This window comes from Amblyraja radiata, chromosome 15 (genome assembly GCF_010909765.2).
Source record: "Amblyraja radiata isolate CabotCenter1 chromosome 15, sAmbRad1.1.pri, whole genome shotgun sequence".
NCBI classification, from domain to species: Eukaryota; Metazoa; Chordata; class Chondrichthyes; order Rajiformes; family Rajidae; genus Amblyraja; species Amblyraja radiata.
The window spans coordinates 43,179,956-43,197,057 of NC_045970.1; the positions used below are offsets into that span (position 1 = coordinate 43,179,956).

The following is a 17,102-nucleotide window of genomic DNA, read 5'->3' on the forward strand; positions in this document are numbered from 1 at the left end:
AAACATTGCATCACTTTGCGGAAAATTTTGCGCTTTTAATTACTTACTGAAGTCTTCTCTGGGCAAATGTTTAGCCTTCTTTCTGGTATCTGCACCACCAGTTAAGGAACGGTGTCCTACTGGTTCATCACCTTGTATGGTTGTTAAGTCATGCATACTTAAACTCCTCAGCTTTTCAGTAATTGCACCTTGACTCTGCATAGAAAAACAAGATCAAAAGTGCATTCATTGTTATAAATCAATTGCAAAAAAAAAAAAAATCTTCCTTTGCTCTCAATTGAGTGTGATGAGCATCAACCAGGAAAAACTAATTTCCTTTGCTCCATAGATGCTGCCTCACCCCACTGAGTTTCTCCAGCATTTTTGTCTACCAAAAACTAAGAAAGTGCCAGTTTTACTTCCTCCGTCTTAAATGAGCCTTTGTTGAAAGGGGTATTGCACTGAGTTTACAATCTCAAATTAATGGGGGGGGGGGGGGAGGGGTAAATAAATAAAGTATGTTTGGCTATACTTCAGCTACTATTCAGGACCAACTGAATTTTACACAAATCAGCACCAGTTGAGAATAGTTCAGAAATTACATGTTCGGGATTTTGAGATCAAATATCCAACTGCATCAGCACCCAGATTCCTCTTCCGTGGAATATGCATATTCAACTAAGGGATAACCACCACTGCCATAACATGCATCGAATGTTAGAATCAAGGCATAGAATCCTAGAATATGGAAACAGGCCCTTTGCTCCATCTGGTTCATGTTGACCAAGATGTCCCATCTAAGCTAGTCATATTTCCCATCATTTGACCACATGCCTCTATACGTTTTCAATCCATGTACCTGTCGAAATGTCTTTCAAATGTTATTATTGCGCCTTCTTCCTCTGGCAGCTCATTCCATACACCCACCACCCTCTGAAGGGAAATGTTGTCTCTCAGGCTCCTATCTTTCCATTCTCCGCATAAATCTATGCTCTGTAGTTCTCGATTCCCCTACCTTGGGGAAAAGACTCTCTGCATTCAACCTATCAATTATCTCCCTCCCCCCTCCCCATTGATTATATAGACCTCTACAAAATCATCCCTTAGCCTCCTGTGCTCAAAGGAATAGAGTCTAAGCCTGCCCAATCTCTCCCTATACCTCAGATCCTCGCAAATCTTTTCTGCACTCTTTTCAGATGAGTGGTATTTTTGTTCTTCGAGTTCATCATTACCTTCACCAATATGGAATACAAACAGAGATAGACTAATCTTGGCGAAAATAATTTTGGCTAAATAGTTTCAGAACTTTTTCATGAATTGTCTGGCAACGTACGGAACAGTGGGATTCAACACAATGAAGCTCACATTAAACAGCCACCGTTTCCCCCACAAATATTCCAAACCAGATATCAATAACTTAAAAAAAAAGAAAGAAAGAAAGATGAGCACAAGCAACAGGACGGCAGCATATTTGCATGCAATTTTTCTTCGTTTAACATAGTTAAGATGATCAAAGTACTTCTAGGTAAAAAGCAGGAGCCAAGTTTTGTTCCTTTCTTTTAAACTAGCTTCATGATGATTAGGTAAACAGGGAACCGCACTGTCCTGTTCATAGTGAGCACAAGAGGTTGAACTTCTAAACCGTTTTGAATGGTTTAAGGGGGAAATTGCAAATCATTTAAAAACTACCACTAAAATTTGTAACTTAACTATTTTCCGCTCAGAAAAATAAACTCCAAAATAGATGCTGACCACAGAAAGGTTGGGTTATACATCAGGTCAGGGACCTACACTTATTGACAGGTTGCTGCAAGAAGACTTCAGGTTCCAACACAAAATCAGTACTAATCACAACTATTGTTGCAGTTTATATTTCTCATTTGATGGTAAAACTTTTTTAATCATTTTTAAAAGTCATCACACTTTATTACATTTTTGGTTTGTTAATCATCATAAATTGTTTTCAAAATCTGTTTGAAACCTAACCGTATTACCAAAAAGTCAGAGATAATTAAGCCCTAGGATACCCTTCGGATGAACATGCCATTAATAGCTTCAAAAGCCACAGTACAATTATATTTTTTATAGGAATCATCCTAACCCCCCCCCACAAATTTAAGGGGACAATAAGTTAATTAGTACATTCACCCTTAACTTATAAAAAAATATAGCCACAGCAGTTATCCATTGATGCCAATAGTCTCATTACCTCAACTCGATTGGGCCAGTACAACAGCAGAAAGCTGAGTAATTATCCTGCAAAACAGTTTGCAAGTATCGGCAAGAGAAAGCAATATCAAAGTTAGAATTAAGACAGAGGGAAAGGACAAGTCAGCGAAGAACTTCATATTTTTTACATAAAACACAGTTCAGAATTAAAACTTAGTGGCTTTGAACCACATTTTTAAATGTGCATTAACTCTTGGACTATAAAAGAGGTTTTATAAAGACGTCCAATATTTAAAATGTTAATTTCTTAACAGAAAACCAAAGCAGCTTTGGGGATAAGACATGTGGAAATGTTCTACTAATTTCAATAGGTTTTTTTTTTTGCCTCAACTCGATTGGGGCAGTACAACAGCAGTGATTATCCTGCAAAACATTCCACTTTAGCAATACATATTTGTAAAACAAGTCTAATGCATGATAAGGCAGTGTATTATTGTTTCTTTCATTCTGCGTCACACATACGTCCGGGCATGTGCTGAAAAGGCATGCATTAAACCTTGTTTGTTCACATAATGCAAAGGAAAGTAAGTAGAATGCATTCTGTAAACCGCCCCAAAATTTTATAAAATTCAGACCTTACAACACATTGGGATTTCTGCAAGGCCGGATCTTTACATCCTAGCAAAACACACACTACTCACCTTTACCGCAGCGGACACAGCAGCAGTTGCGGCAAGATTTAGACCTTGCTTTCCAAATTTCACCATTGTATCATAGCTTCGATCTTTAGCTTGGCTAATATACTCATCAATCTCCTGAAGCAAACATAAATCACAATGTACAGATTAATTTTATCATTAATCTTTTGGAGTATGTTTCTCACAGTGCACAATATCAATATACTCACACTTAATAAATGTAGTTTATTTTGTGACAGAACAAATGTTTTTTTTAAGATACAAGGTACAGGATAAATGTTACTGACAATATTAATAGAACAATGAAAGCAGCATCTTAGGACTATGCCATAGTCCAGTGGTTCTCAAATGGGGGTACGCGTACCCCTGGGGGTACGTGAAGGCACTCCAGGGGGTATGTGAGATTTTAAAATATAGGCCTACATATATGTAGGCCTATATTTTTGCGCTGGTTAGGGGGTACTTGGCTGAAAAAATATTTCACAGGGGGTACATCACTGAAAAAAGGTTGAGAACCACTGCCATAGTCAATCCTATACTCACGAAATCTGCTCATAAATATCATAGTTAAGGGCCTGTCCCACTTTCAAGACTTAATTCACGACCTCTGCCGTTTGCCCTCGATTCATGGTCGTCAAGAGGTCGTAGGAGGTTGTGATGCTATTCGTAGGTACTCGTGGCATCAAGTAGGTCGGGGCGTTTGTCTAGCCTGATGAAAAATGTCCACGAGTAAAAAAGGTCGTGAATTAGATCGTGAAAGTGGGACAGGCCCTTAAGTGGGATCAACTTAAAACTGAAACTATAGTTAGAAGTTCCAACAGCAGGATTACTTACTCTCTCACGGGAGGAAAGAAGAGGATGTAGAAACTTTCTGTAAAGTACCCCTGCACCTCGTGTGTACGGAGACAATAACCAAATAACAAATGCAACTTTAAGTTCATAGTACAGTGGAAACCTGCAAACAAAGACAAATACTTATAAAGCTAAATATAGTGCAACTAGCTCAGTTTAATATGCTCTTAGTCACTTGGACAAACTAGAAGTAAACTTTGTTTACAATCATCTACTCCAAACCAGTACAAACTTAGTTATAGTCGTAGAGTTATCCCTTTTAACTCTTCCCATCCATATATCTGTTTCAATACCTTTAGAAAGTCATAGTTATATCCACTTCTATAGGTTTCTCTGGCAGCTGAATCTAGATACCGACTACCCCTTAAGTGAAAAGAAATGCCCAAGGTCCCTCTTAAATCTCTCCCCCTCTCACCTTAAGTCTATACCCTCCAATTTTAGAATCCTCTACTCTGGGGGAAAAACTGAGCGTTCACTTTATCAATGCCCCTTGTGATAGTTCAATAAGGCCAACCCCTCAATTCTCACTTTACAAAGAAATGCCACAGCCTATCCATATAACTCATGCTCCATACCCAGATAACAACTCGTGAATCTCTTCTGCACCTTTAAATTAGGTGCGGCCTGGATAAATAATGACAGCTTAATGACATCCTTCCTGTAGCTGGGCAACCAGAACTGCAAACAGTACTCCAAGCCTGAACTTAAACAATAAGAGGGTGTAGGTTTATGGTGAGAGGGGAAATATGCAACAGGAACCCGAGGGGCAACATTTTCAACAGAGAGAGTGGTGGGTATATGGAGAGTGCTGCCAAATTAAATGGTTGAGGCAGGTACAAGAACAACATTTAAAGACATGGGGACATTGGAAACTAGAACTCGTTCAAATAGGCATCTTGGTTAGCATGGATGAGTTGGGCCAAAGCGCCCATTTCTCTACTGCTTGAATCTGACTCATGACCAACGACTTGTACAGCTGGATCATTTTGTCCCAACTCTTGTACACAAAGTTGTAATAGCTCATTGAAATATTTCCAAGATAAAAATTAAAAAAAAAATTTTTAGAGACTTAACTTTGCCTCTCTGGAATCTCAGTTCAATTCAACTTCCCTTTGGATTTGCACGCAAATAGTGTGCAACTTATAAGACCTCACCAAATTGGTCATTAACATCTTCAGTGAGAAACAAAGTTATAAATATTACGATTGAAAGAATATTTCATTGATGATTGCAGAATCAAAAAATCCCCAAGGCAACCAGTTTAGGGTTCATCCCCTACCTCATCTTCTCCCCATTTTCCTACTTCTTTACAAAACTGTGTCAAAATAGTGAGTAAAATCTGGACATGTAGTTCCTTTGTTTGTTTAATCCAATCTATTAGGTAATTAAGAGACGCACAGCAAATGTTAGAAATTGCCCCTCACTAAAAATATACATTCCATCTTGCTTAGTTAGTTATGTTTCCTAAGGATCTTCTACTCCGCAGAACCAGTTTTAATCTATAACATTTATTGTGCATATAACTCTCAATGCCATTTATTTATTAAGCACAAAAACTTGCATTCATATAGTGTTTACAGTGTTATAAAACATTCTAAGGTGCTCAACAAGAATCTCATGAAGAAAATATTGAAACACAACCATTCTTTTTACACGTTTCTATTTGAGTAGCAGGTTAGACTTGTATGTTAAGTTTGTAAATCTACTCAATGATTTCATATGAAGGCATGTTTCATGCTATACCACTGACAATTAACCTTTTGGGAGTTGTCCAGTCACAGCCAAGTCTTCTATCCCAATTTGCAATTTTGTGGCACGTGATTTTTTTTTTTTTTTGAAGTGACTCAAACAGTTCAAGGTGGAATCAAAATCAGTTAAATTTATTGTCACAACAGCTGAGGTACAGCTAAAAGCTTTTATTGCATACTAGCCAGTCAGCAGGAAGATAATACATGATTACAATCGCGTCATTTACACTGTTATGATAGTTGATAAGGGAATAATGTTTAGTGCAAGATAAAGCCAGCAAATTCCGATCAAGGATACTCCAAGGGTTACCAAAGAGGTAGTCGTCCAGCACTGCTCTCTGGTTGTGGCAAGATGATTCAGTTGCCCGATAACAGCTGGGGAGCAACTATCCCTGAATCTGGAGGTGTGCACTTTCACACTTCTTTACCTTTTGCCCGATGGGAGAGGGGAGAAGAGGGAGTGGCAAGGGTGCGACTCTCCTTGATTGTGCAGCTGGCCTTGACGAGGCAGCGTGAGGTATAAATGGAGTCAATAGAAAGGAGGTTGGTTTGTGTGATGGTCTGGGCTGCGTCCACAATGTGCTGCAATTTTTTGGCGTCTTGGATGGAGCTGTTCCCAAACCATACTGTGAAAAGGTTTTTCCAAGAAGAATCTTTGTCTCTTCATAAAACTTACTTTTACACCTCTTTGTATCATCAGCACACTTGGATACAATCTACTCAGCATGTTCATCCAAGTCATTAACATTAACTGTAAATAGCTGAGGCCCCAGAACTGAACACCTCGGCAACCCAATTGTTGTTACAAATCGCTGAACAACAAAAGACCCATTTATTCCTACAGGTTTCCATCTTAACCAATCTATTCAAGCCACAATACTCTGTAAAACAAGCCCTCACCTTGTGAAATGAGCTTTATATGCAGGATCCTCTGAAAAATCATTGGGAAATTCTTTAGCCACGTGCAAAATCATTCACAGGCAGAAACAATACACAGAAATCTTTAAAGCGCCCACATCTTCAGGATTGATGCTGTTCACCAAAAATAGCAAGACCGCTAGGTGTACATTCTCTTTGTCTACAATACTGTAAATGTACACCAAGGGATGAGTTAAAAAGACAGCATCCGTAAGGATCTAATGGGAAAGAATTGATGGAAAAGAGATCAGAAATCATGCAAGGTTTATGTTGGCCAAGTGTGTGTGTGTGTGTGTGTGTGTGTGTGTGTGTGTGTGTGTGTGTGTGTGTGTGTGTGTGTGTGTGTGGGGGGGGGGGGGGGGGGGGGGGGGGGGGGGGGGAGAGCTTAGTGTTAGTCAATTGCTAATAACCAGGACATGAAAAGTTTGTTGGAATCACAAATATTGTTTGAAGATTTGAGAGACTCACAGCAGTTAGAATACAAAGTAAAGTGCAACTTCTAAAATAGCCCTCTAAACTGAACAAAATTGAAGGAAACACCGAATTTATCCAGGCCACAGCTATTTGCCGGATTGCCTGTCACCCATGACATATTGAAGGTAGACACAAAATGCTGGAGTAACTCAGCGGGTGAGGCGGCATCTCTGAAGAGAAGGAATGGGCGACGTTCCGGGAACATCTACCATTACTTCTCTCCAGAGATGCTACCTTACCCAATGAGTTACTCCAGCATTTTGTGTCTACTTTTGATTTAAACCAGCATCTGCAATTCTTTTTTACCCATGAATTATGTGCTGGTTTTTTAAAAGTAAGAACTCAAAATTGTCATGATGAATGAAAAAGTTGCAAACAATCTCTGAAAAACACGAGAATATGAAAAAAAAAAGGACTAAAGAAGTTGCACCAAACACCAGAATGGCACGGACAGTACAAAGCAGATGCTGAAGAACATAAAAGTTGCAGAGGCAAATCATTTGGATTTAAATATGTCTGATCTTTTATCCAAGCACCCTTTCCTGGGCTAACCCTATATTGTGTAATATTAGAATATCTCTTGAGCTCTGCTGTGAATATACTCAGTAACTCCACTGCCAAGAGTTGAAATTCAAAAGATCTGCTGCCCTTTAGATAAAGTTTGACACCCCGCAGAACATACATTGCCCCTTGTCAATCTCTCCGCTAGAACCTCAGATGCTGCCATTAAAATAAAAAAAAATCACCTCGCGCTCTGAGTGCTAGAAACTGTAACCCCAGACTGCTTAGTCTCTCTTGAATCCCCAACCCCAAATCCAGAATTAAACTTGTGAACATTAGTGATTCTCTCTTGCTGGTTTATTTCCCCATCAAAAGTGACATAACTACACACAACATGAAGGAATTAACTTAATAGGATCCTATTTCAATAAGATATTTTTACTTTTGTACAGAAAACCTTTTGCAATAAACATCATTATACCATGTGGTTTCCTAATTACTTGATATATCTGCATTAACTTTTAGATAGGCAAGGAAACCCAGGTCCCGATGCACAATACTTCAAGCTCTCAACATTTCTAGGGACATACTGTAAATTTTTTCCAACAAGGCAGATGGCTTCACATTTTTCCATCTGACGCATACTCACAAATTCACTTAACCTGTCCATGCCTTGTTGAAGCCTCTCTGCATCCTGCCCACAACTTCAACTTCCATCAACATTTTGAACATCAAGGATACACCAATGTTAGCTTTTGCTTAACATACTTAGAAGATTCAGAAAATTGAACAGATTTTAGAACAGTAAACTAGAAGAGCCATCTACTACTGTAGAAGTCTATTCAATCCAGTAAATCTAAATTAGTCGACGATTGACACAAAAAGCTGGATTCAGACCAAAGAAGGGTCTCGACCCAAAACGTGACCCATTCCATCTCGTCAAAGATGCTGCCTGTCCCACTGAGTTGCACCAGCATTTTATATCCATCTTCGGTTTCTAAATTAGTCTCAGGTTCTGCTTTGGGTTTCGCTTAATACATTCTAACTGTTAAATAAAATATAATTTAAAAAGAAAATTTAAGTAACATTTAGACAGGTACGTGGATAGGGTAGGTTTAGAGGGGTGTGGGCCAAATGCAGGTAGGTGGGACTTGTGTAGATGGGACATGTTGGGTCGAAGGGCAAGTTGGGTTGAAGGGCCCGTTTCCACGCTGTAAGACTTTATAGTTGAAACCTCTCCCACTGACATTTTGACAAATAATTTTAAAGTCCAGATAAAACGGGACCACTTTTTATCCAGCAGATATCAAGAATGGGGACATTTATTAATGGAGCCAGAAAGTACTTCATAAATCTTAATTACTCACTCTAAGCGGCTTGCTGGCGAAAGGACTAAACAACAAATTGTTGCAAAACTGATGATAAGTACATGACTTCAATTGATATACCGTCAAATATATTGTCTTCAGTGAGAGATAAATGAGTGCCCTAACCAGAACAGATTGCATTCACTGTTTGTACTCTTGCAGTTTATTTTTCTTCAGCCCTCAAATACGCTGCAGTAGAACCCAGCTACCTGACCCAAGCCCAGTGTTACCCAACATGGGTCACGTCAGGTTGCATGTTGAAAACTATTTTATTGATGGCTTGGTTTGAGCCAGGATGAACAGAATCTGGAAGTACATTCCAAAGCCTTATATGCAGGTATCAAAATAAAAAGTCACCTGATTCAGGATAGGTTTGGATCAACTCGAGTTTTAATTTCATGCCTCTGCAGTACTCAGCAATATAAAGCATAAGGATAAGCATAATTTCATCATTACGATTTCAGTAATTTTCTATCTTTTATCAATTTTTTTGTTAAACAATTACCAGTCGTTTAAATTAGCTGCAAACTTCATTGCGTCCTATTTTGTGGTCCTTACCATGCAATAGTGAGATCTGCAAAAGTTTCAAGTACCGTGTAAAGGGCAAAAACAATCCAGTACATCATCCAACGAACCTGAAAAAGACAAAGACAGAACCATATTTTACGTGATATTTGAATTAATGAACACAAGTGATCTGCATGAGCACCTCTCCTGAAACAGAAGAATTAAAATAGTCACGCTAACAAGATTAATGAGACAGAATGAAGTCAAGCGGCTGAAATATGTAATTATATTTGTAGAATCCCTCATTTAGAGAAGCTGGAAGAAGAGGAAGCTGGAATAAGGGCACTGAACAAAAACTAATAACCGGGGATTGGATGGATTTCCTGCCAATTATGCTGAACAGATTGGGTTTAAAAAAAAACTATGGAAGAGAAAAAGCACACGAACAGCAAAATGAAATCTACCTATATCTATTATTTGCACTGCTCATTGGCTCACCCAGGTGTATGAATGACCTTAAAGTTACGTGATGATATATATCAGTTGAAACTCTCTTAGCAATTAAAGTGTTATTTTTAGTGAGTGAATGAAATAAAATGAACGGATGTCATTTCAAAATTGCTGGTAGGATAAGTAATGTTGGACCTTAATTGACTTTAATCAACCTGACCATCCATTTCTCCCATACTATTATTACTCTAATGATATGGTTCAGCAACCATGCTTATTTTGAGATGATTTTAGACAGTCTAAATTATACTGCTTCAATTATACTGCTGACTCCATCTGGCTAACATGACATGGCTGAACAAGGCATTTCTTATATTTCAATGCACAGGCAGAGAACTATGAACAAGCATCTATCTGAAAAAAGGAGTCAGCCCTACCATTATCTCAGTATGTGCACTTTTGTTTTACAGCCTTTTTAACTGCTTTAATATATTTCAACAGAAAAGAGCCACCACGGGGATGCCAAAAGCTTTGGGCTTGAAGGCCAATATCATATGACAGGGTAGGTGTTAGGATGTTGTTTCCCTCATCTGAGAAGTCCAGAATTCATGATCACAGATTCAAAATAACCAGCACTAAATCAGAATTTTCTTCTTTCAAAAGGTTTTGGAATGTTCTACCTCAAAGAGGGCTAAGACAGCTCAGTCACAGCTTGTCCTCAAGATCAACAAATTTCTGAATATTTTAGAAATAATAAGAAACAGGGAAATGGGTTTGTGTTTAAACAGCTTTCCAGAGTTTACACTTCCCAACATAATACTTCACAATTGCAGACTGCTTATGACGATTGGGAGAGTGTCATGGTTTGGATTAGGAGTAAAGACAAATATGATTGAGGCTCATCACCCAAGTTTAAAGTTTCAAGACATAGGCACCAGGAGCTGCAGATGCTGGTTTACAAAAAAGGACACAGACTCAGTTTCTCAGCCCATGTTCGCCTGCAAGTTTCAAGTTTATAATCATATGCATGAATATGGTGAGGCACAAATACAATGAAAAAGCTTGCTTGCAGCAGTATCATAGGCACAGATTTAGACAAACACACACAAAAACAAGAAGATACAAGGAACTGCAGATGCTGGTTTACAAAAAATAAATATAAAGTGCTGGAGAAATTCAGCGGATCAGGAAGCACCTCTGGAGAACATGGATACATTACTTTTTGGGTGGAGACCCTTCTTTATAGGCAAAAATTATACACAGATTACACAAAATATAGAAATCAGTGCCAAAAAAAAAACATTTGTGCCAATACATAATTAGAAACTAAAAAAAAGTCCAGAGTAGTGCTTGAGGTTGGCCACAGAAAGAGATTCGCCAGAAATGGAGTGATGTAGAGATAAAGAGAATTTATTCTCACTTTAGGAGTCTGTGGTGCAGCCTTTGAAGGTTTATAAAATTTGAGGGGGCATAAATACGGTAGAAAGCCACAGATATTTTCATATGGTGAGGAGAGTCTAAAACTAGAAGGTCCAGCTTGAATGTCAGACAGGGGAAATTTAAAGGAAACTAGACCAAGTGCAGACCCGTTGGGTCTGTTTCCCCAACGGTGTTTGTGGGGGGGGGGGGGGTGAGAAGAGGGGAGGGAGGGGAGAGGAGGAGGAGGAAACGGGATAGATTTGGGAGGGAAAGGAGAGCGGGGTAGGGGATGAGAGATGGGGAGAGAGATGTGGGGGAGGAGGGATGGGGAAGATGGGGAGGAGGGAGGGAGGGGGAGAGGGGTGGGGGAGAGAGGGGAAAGAGTGGGGAGGGAGAGTGGAGGGGAAGGGGGAGAGAAGTGGAAGAGTGGGGAGGGAGGAGGAGAGTGGTAGGGGGAGTGAAGGAAGAGGGACAGAGGGATAGGGGGAAGGGGTGGGGGGGGAGAGGGAAGGGGATGGGGTAGAGAGGGAAGGGGGGTGGGGGAGAGAGGGATGGGTGGGAGAGGGAGAGTGGTGAGGAGAGGGAAACATTGAAACATAGAAATTAAGTGCAGGAGTAGGCCATTCGGCCCTTCTAGCCTGCACCACCATTCAATATGATCATGACTGATCATCCAACTCAGTATCCTGTACCTGCCTTCTCTCCTTACCCCCTGATCCCTTTAGCCACAAGGGCCACATCTAACTCCCTCTTAAATATAGCCAATGAACTGACCTCAAATACCTTCTGTGGCTGAGAATTCCAGAGATTCACCACTCTATGTGTGAAAAATGTTTTCCTCATCTCAGTACTAAAGGATTTCCCCCTTATCCTTAAACTGTGACCCCTTGTTCTGGTCTTCCCCAACATCCGGAACAATCTTCCTGCATCTAGCCTGTCCAACCCCTTAAGAATGTTATACGTTTCTATAAGATACCCCCTCAATCTTCTAAAATCTAGCGAGCACAAGGCGAGTCTATCCAGTCTTTCTTCATATGAAAATCCTGACATTTCAGGAATCAGTCTGGTGAACCTTCTCTGTACTCCCTCTATGGCAACAATGTATTTGAGCATTGGGCATTGTGACATCACACGATGGAACGTTCACCAGGGGCTGGGGCTCCTGCAAAGGCATATGTAAATGAATCCATTCTGATTGGACATCTGTGAGCATCGGGCATTGTGACATCACACAATGGAACGTTCACCAGGGGCTGGGGCTGGTGCTTATTCTATGGGTGAGAAGCCAGTTTATTTTTGAAATATTGGGGGGGGGGGAAGGATTTGATTAAAAACGTGTACTTAAACACGACGAAATGTAATGAGGAGCGGATACTTAGAAAGAAAAGTGAAATCTCTACCGAAATGGAAAAGATGTCGGCGATTCTGCGTCTGGTTTCGGAGTTGCAGTGAATCAAAGGAAGAAATGCAGCCGGAAGTCGTACATGTAAATGGATCCATTCCGATTGGACATCTGCGAGCATTGGGCATTGTGATTGGACATCTGCGAGCATTGGGCATTGTGACATCACACGATGGAAACTAATCAAAAGGCAGAAAGGCAGCCAGACGGACGGCAGGCGACAGGCACAGACTTTTATATAATAAAAGATAGATAGGTAAAGAGGGAGAAGCATTTCCATAGTGGTTATATGAAATGAATTGCTAGAAGAAATAGTAGAGACAAATACATTGATGGTGTTTAAAAGCCACTTGGACAGGAAGGGAATTGAGGGCCATGGATCTAACGAGGGCAAATAGAATGAGTGCAGATAAGCATGATGGTCGGCATGGATGAGTTGGGCCGAAGAACCTGTTTCTGTGCTGTACAGCTCAGACTTAAAAGTGGACAGAAGTTATATTATGCCAAATAAATGGATTTAAAAACATACTTTTGGGAGTCCATGTGGGGAATTTACTACCAATTAACACCTCAAGACCAATGTAGATCAGGCAGGGTTTGAAACATTTTCAGCAATTAAGGAGACGTCATTTTGCTCCAGAAAAACAACTTGATTTTAAACTGGTGCACCCTCTCAATTATATCATGGGTGAGGCACATAAGTGAGGAGGAATTACTGGAAGAACTGCATATGAACAAGCTTGTCACAACTTATACATAGAACATAACCACATGGAATGGCAACTTACATGACAATGAAAATTTTACCAACTGAAAACAACCTTTGCGGTTTGGCTGCCTTAGTGCCGCTTACGTCAGCAACATCCAAGCTGAGTGCCAAAAGTCAGCACTGTAAAGCCAAATTAAACTTACTTTAGCCTTCATCAGATCATCTCCAAGGTTAAAAACAGTGCCTCTTCTCAAAAGCACAGGCAATCCCAAGGAACAGCCTTGAATAAATAACTAACATCTGTTGAACTGAAGGCAAAACTTAAATCTATTCCAAGTTCAAGATAATCCCATAAATCTGTCCCATCTACGAATGGAGTGATGTAATTTTTCTGTTTTGACTTCCAGGCGTATTACTTTTGTTAAGGAGACACTGCTGTTTTTTTTTTTTAATGTTATTTCTGTTGCTAGACAAACAAAAAGAGAATCTTCGACAATTACACCAGTTTTCCTCTGGACAGTTTATACTGTTAGGATGTCTCCGTCCATATGTTGACAATTCAGCAGTGGCCACCCACACGCAGATAGACTGCAAACCACAAGTGCAAGTAATGTGGAAAAGCAAATTATTAAAGAGCTAACAAATATGCGCAGTCCTTTTCCCAGGATAGGGAAATCAAGAAATAGAGGGCATAAGTTTAAAGTGAGAGGGAAAGAATGTAATAGGAACCCGATGGGCAACTTTTTCACAGATTGGCGAATGAGCTGCCAAATAAAATAGCTGAGGCAGGGACAATACAACATTTAAAAGACATTTGGACGGGTACATAGATAGGAAAGATTTTGAGCGATATGGGCCAGCCACGGCACATAAGACTCCCCTGCATGGGGCATCTTGGTCAACATGGATGAGGTGGACAGAAAAGCCTGGTTTTATGCTGTATGACTCAATAAAAATAATAACACCTTTATAATAACTGGCACTGACAGACGGGGAAGTACATCACTGAAATTTTAAAATACCCCATATAAATTGTACAACTACATTCACCAGCTCAGACCAGCCGTACACAAGACAAAATAAATATAAGTAGGAAGACATCATTTGGCTCCTCATGCCACCTCTGCATCGTGGTTGATCATGAAGCTAAGTGCTATTTTCCTGCACTAACAGGACATCCTTTGATATCCAAACATCTATTGATCTCAATCTGGAATATATTCTGATTAAGGGTCCAGACCAGAAACGTCACATCCACATTCTTCAGAGCTGCTGCCTGACCCACTGAGTTACTCCAGCAAAGTGCATCTATTTTTCTTCTTACCAGGGTCCTGAATGACTAATTTAAAGACTGCAACCTCAGGATCCAGACAAGCTGGCATGTTGGAATGACCCAGAGTATTACAGTGCACTGACCCTCATAATGCATGTGGCCAGGTGCACAAATCATTGGCTTCAACAACAGGCAACATCCCACCCCAAGGCATACCAGCTGTTAAACTGGTTGCTGTTAGCAAATATTTGTGAACGCCAAAATCACTTGGGACCTGTAGCTCAAATAAAAATGCTCAAACACATTCAAATTTAAAGTGTTCTGAAAGCCAAGTAAAAAATGATTAAAAACAAGTTAATAATCGAATCAAATAAAAACGTCCACCTGCTTTAAACCACCCGCACCCCACTCACCAGCAGCCTTTTATATATTTCAATCGGTCAACTGTACTTGCACGGGTTAACCCAGAGAGTGGGTTAAATAACTGACATCAGTTCAACTGAAGGCAAAACTTAAACTGATTCTAAGCGCAAGACAATCCCACATATCTGGAAGTAGGATGACCCAGCAAGTGTTTCACAGGGAATGCAGAGACTGTGCTGTCCCATTGGATTCCATGAAGAGTACACAGGCACAGTGCAGAACTGCAAAGGTGCCTTACAGCTAACACTATATCAAGCAAAAGGATTCACTTCACCCTCTGCCCTAAAATAGCCATGTTACAACACAATTTGAAAATGATGCTGCAGGTCAGGCAGTCAGAATGAATTAAGAAGCCACAGAAGGTAGTTGAGGCCAGTTCATTGGCTATATTTAAGAGGGAGTTAGATGTGGCCCTTGTGGCTAAAGGGATCAGGGGGTATGGAGAGAAGGCAGGTACAGGATACTGAGTTGGATGATCAGCCATGATCATATTGAATGGCGGTGCAGGCTCGAAGGGCCGAATGGCCTACTCCTGCACCTATTTTCTATGTTTCTAAGATTCATTTACACAGAACGAACAGCCATTTTGTTGATTATCATAATTTTCTCAATTTTATGTTTAGTTTTCTTTTCATCAAAAATGTTGTTTCGAAAAATGCAGCTATTTGTTTGAGAGATCTTACTTCCCTACTCTTTCCATATTCCATTCATTCAGCAAGTGTGCATGCACATGTTAACATTTTCCTGTAAGTACTGGAACAGTTCCTTGTTCAGGCACCTAGTTCAGCATCAAGCTGATTAGGTACTTATCATATCTGTATCTTTGTTTGAATTTATCTTCTTCCACCCAATGGCTTTTAAAGTAAATGTTGCCTTGATAACTTCAGTCAGCACCCTACCAGGGGCATTCTCTCTATCTCTGCAATTTAAAACATACTGGTCTCCCCAGCCTTTCCAATTCTGTTGAAGCATCCACAACTTAAAACGTCCCTTGTGTTTCTCTCCTACCGACGATGTCTGACTTGCTGAGTGCATCCAGCATTTGCCTTTTGTTTCAGATTTCCAGCGTCTGCAGTTTGTTTGAATTGATCAAATCTGCTCTGATCAACAACATGTCTCGGCCCCAAACGCGGAAGAGTATTTGAATGACCATGGTGTCATTCCTCTTTCCGCACATCCAAAGCCACTCATGATTTACTTGTTTGGAAGTGCTTAGTGCTGTTAGCTTATGTTCAATTTGATCCTAAGAGCAACTTAGAAACCTTATAACCAGTTGACAGCAGGTATTGCTACCTGCTGGAGTAGAACAAAAGGCCAAGTCCAAGCCCTTCAATTGAATTATCTTGTATCTTGATAGGAAGAAAACTAATTAAACTGTTTAGTAAAAACATTCCTGAAAATTCCTTAACAAGCATATATTTTTTATGCCATGCGCTCATGCTCAAATTTAAACAAAAGAAAGGAGCGACAAAATACTATTTATAGTAATAAAGTACAAAATAATACTTTTAGTTTAATGATAGCGTTTTAGCAAAATGGAAAAAGGTACTTACATATTCCTTCACGTTTTTGGTTTTTACAGCTTTGTATGAATAATAAGCAGGATATAAGGTTCCAAACACAAGGCTGCGAAGAAACACAAATAGATACCATCACTATTTACAGTATGTGTTACATAAAACCTACTGTTTACGTGCATATCAAAGAGGTATTTTGCAAACCCATGCCTCTTTCTAACCACAAGGGAACAAAATCTTTGAACGCCACAATACTTCAGGAAACACTTACACCAACCACAAATATCCATCTACCTCTAGACAGGATAACTTATTCAGCAGGCTCTGTCACTTGTCAGCTATTAAAATACCCCAGCTTCTGCTTCTTATAAATAATTCTGCCACTAACCAGTCAGCTCCTGCCAAAGCTTTCCAGAGTCTCATGCTCAGAGAATAGAATCCAAGCTTATCCACCTGCATTATCCTGCACTGCTTAAAACTATCACGTAAATATTGAGAATTTATTAGATATATATCATGTATTAATGCCAATTCAGAGGGGCTGAATTTGGTAAGATACAACAAACAAAAATAGTGGTGGCCAACAATGTGAAACTGCAGTGGGAAACATTACAAATGCCATTCCATCAAAGTGCTGTAAATATATACTCCAATTAAAAGAAAAGAGTAAAATAAATGTTCATGATACTCCCGGCA

General features: G+C 39.8%; 1 protein-coding gene across 1 annotated transcript in view; it reads right to left on the reverse strand.

The window, feature by feature from the left end:
- The window catches only part of reep3 (receptor accessory protein 3), a 47,695-nt gene that overhangs the window by 10,269 nt on the left and 20,324 nt on the right, over positions 1-17,102 (reverse strand). Inside the window, exons 2-6 of the mRNA XM_033034271.1 lie at positions 16,443-16,515; positions 9,265-9,341; positions 3,681-3,801; positions 2,850-2,963; positions 48-195 (exon numbers count right to left, since the gene is read on the reverse strand). Of these exons, the coding sequence (XP_032890162.1) occupies positions 48-195; positions 2,850-2,963; positions 3,681-3,801; positions 9,265-9,341; positions 16,443-16,515 (533 nt within the window). The remainder of the gene's footprint in view (positions 1-47; positions 196-2,849; positions 2,964-3,680; positions 3,802-9,264; positions 9,342-16,442; positions 16,516-17,102) is intronic.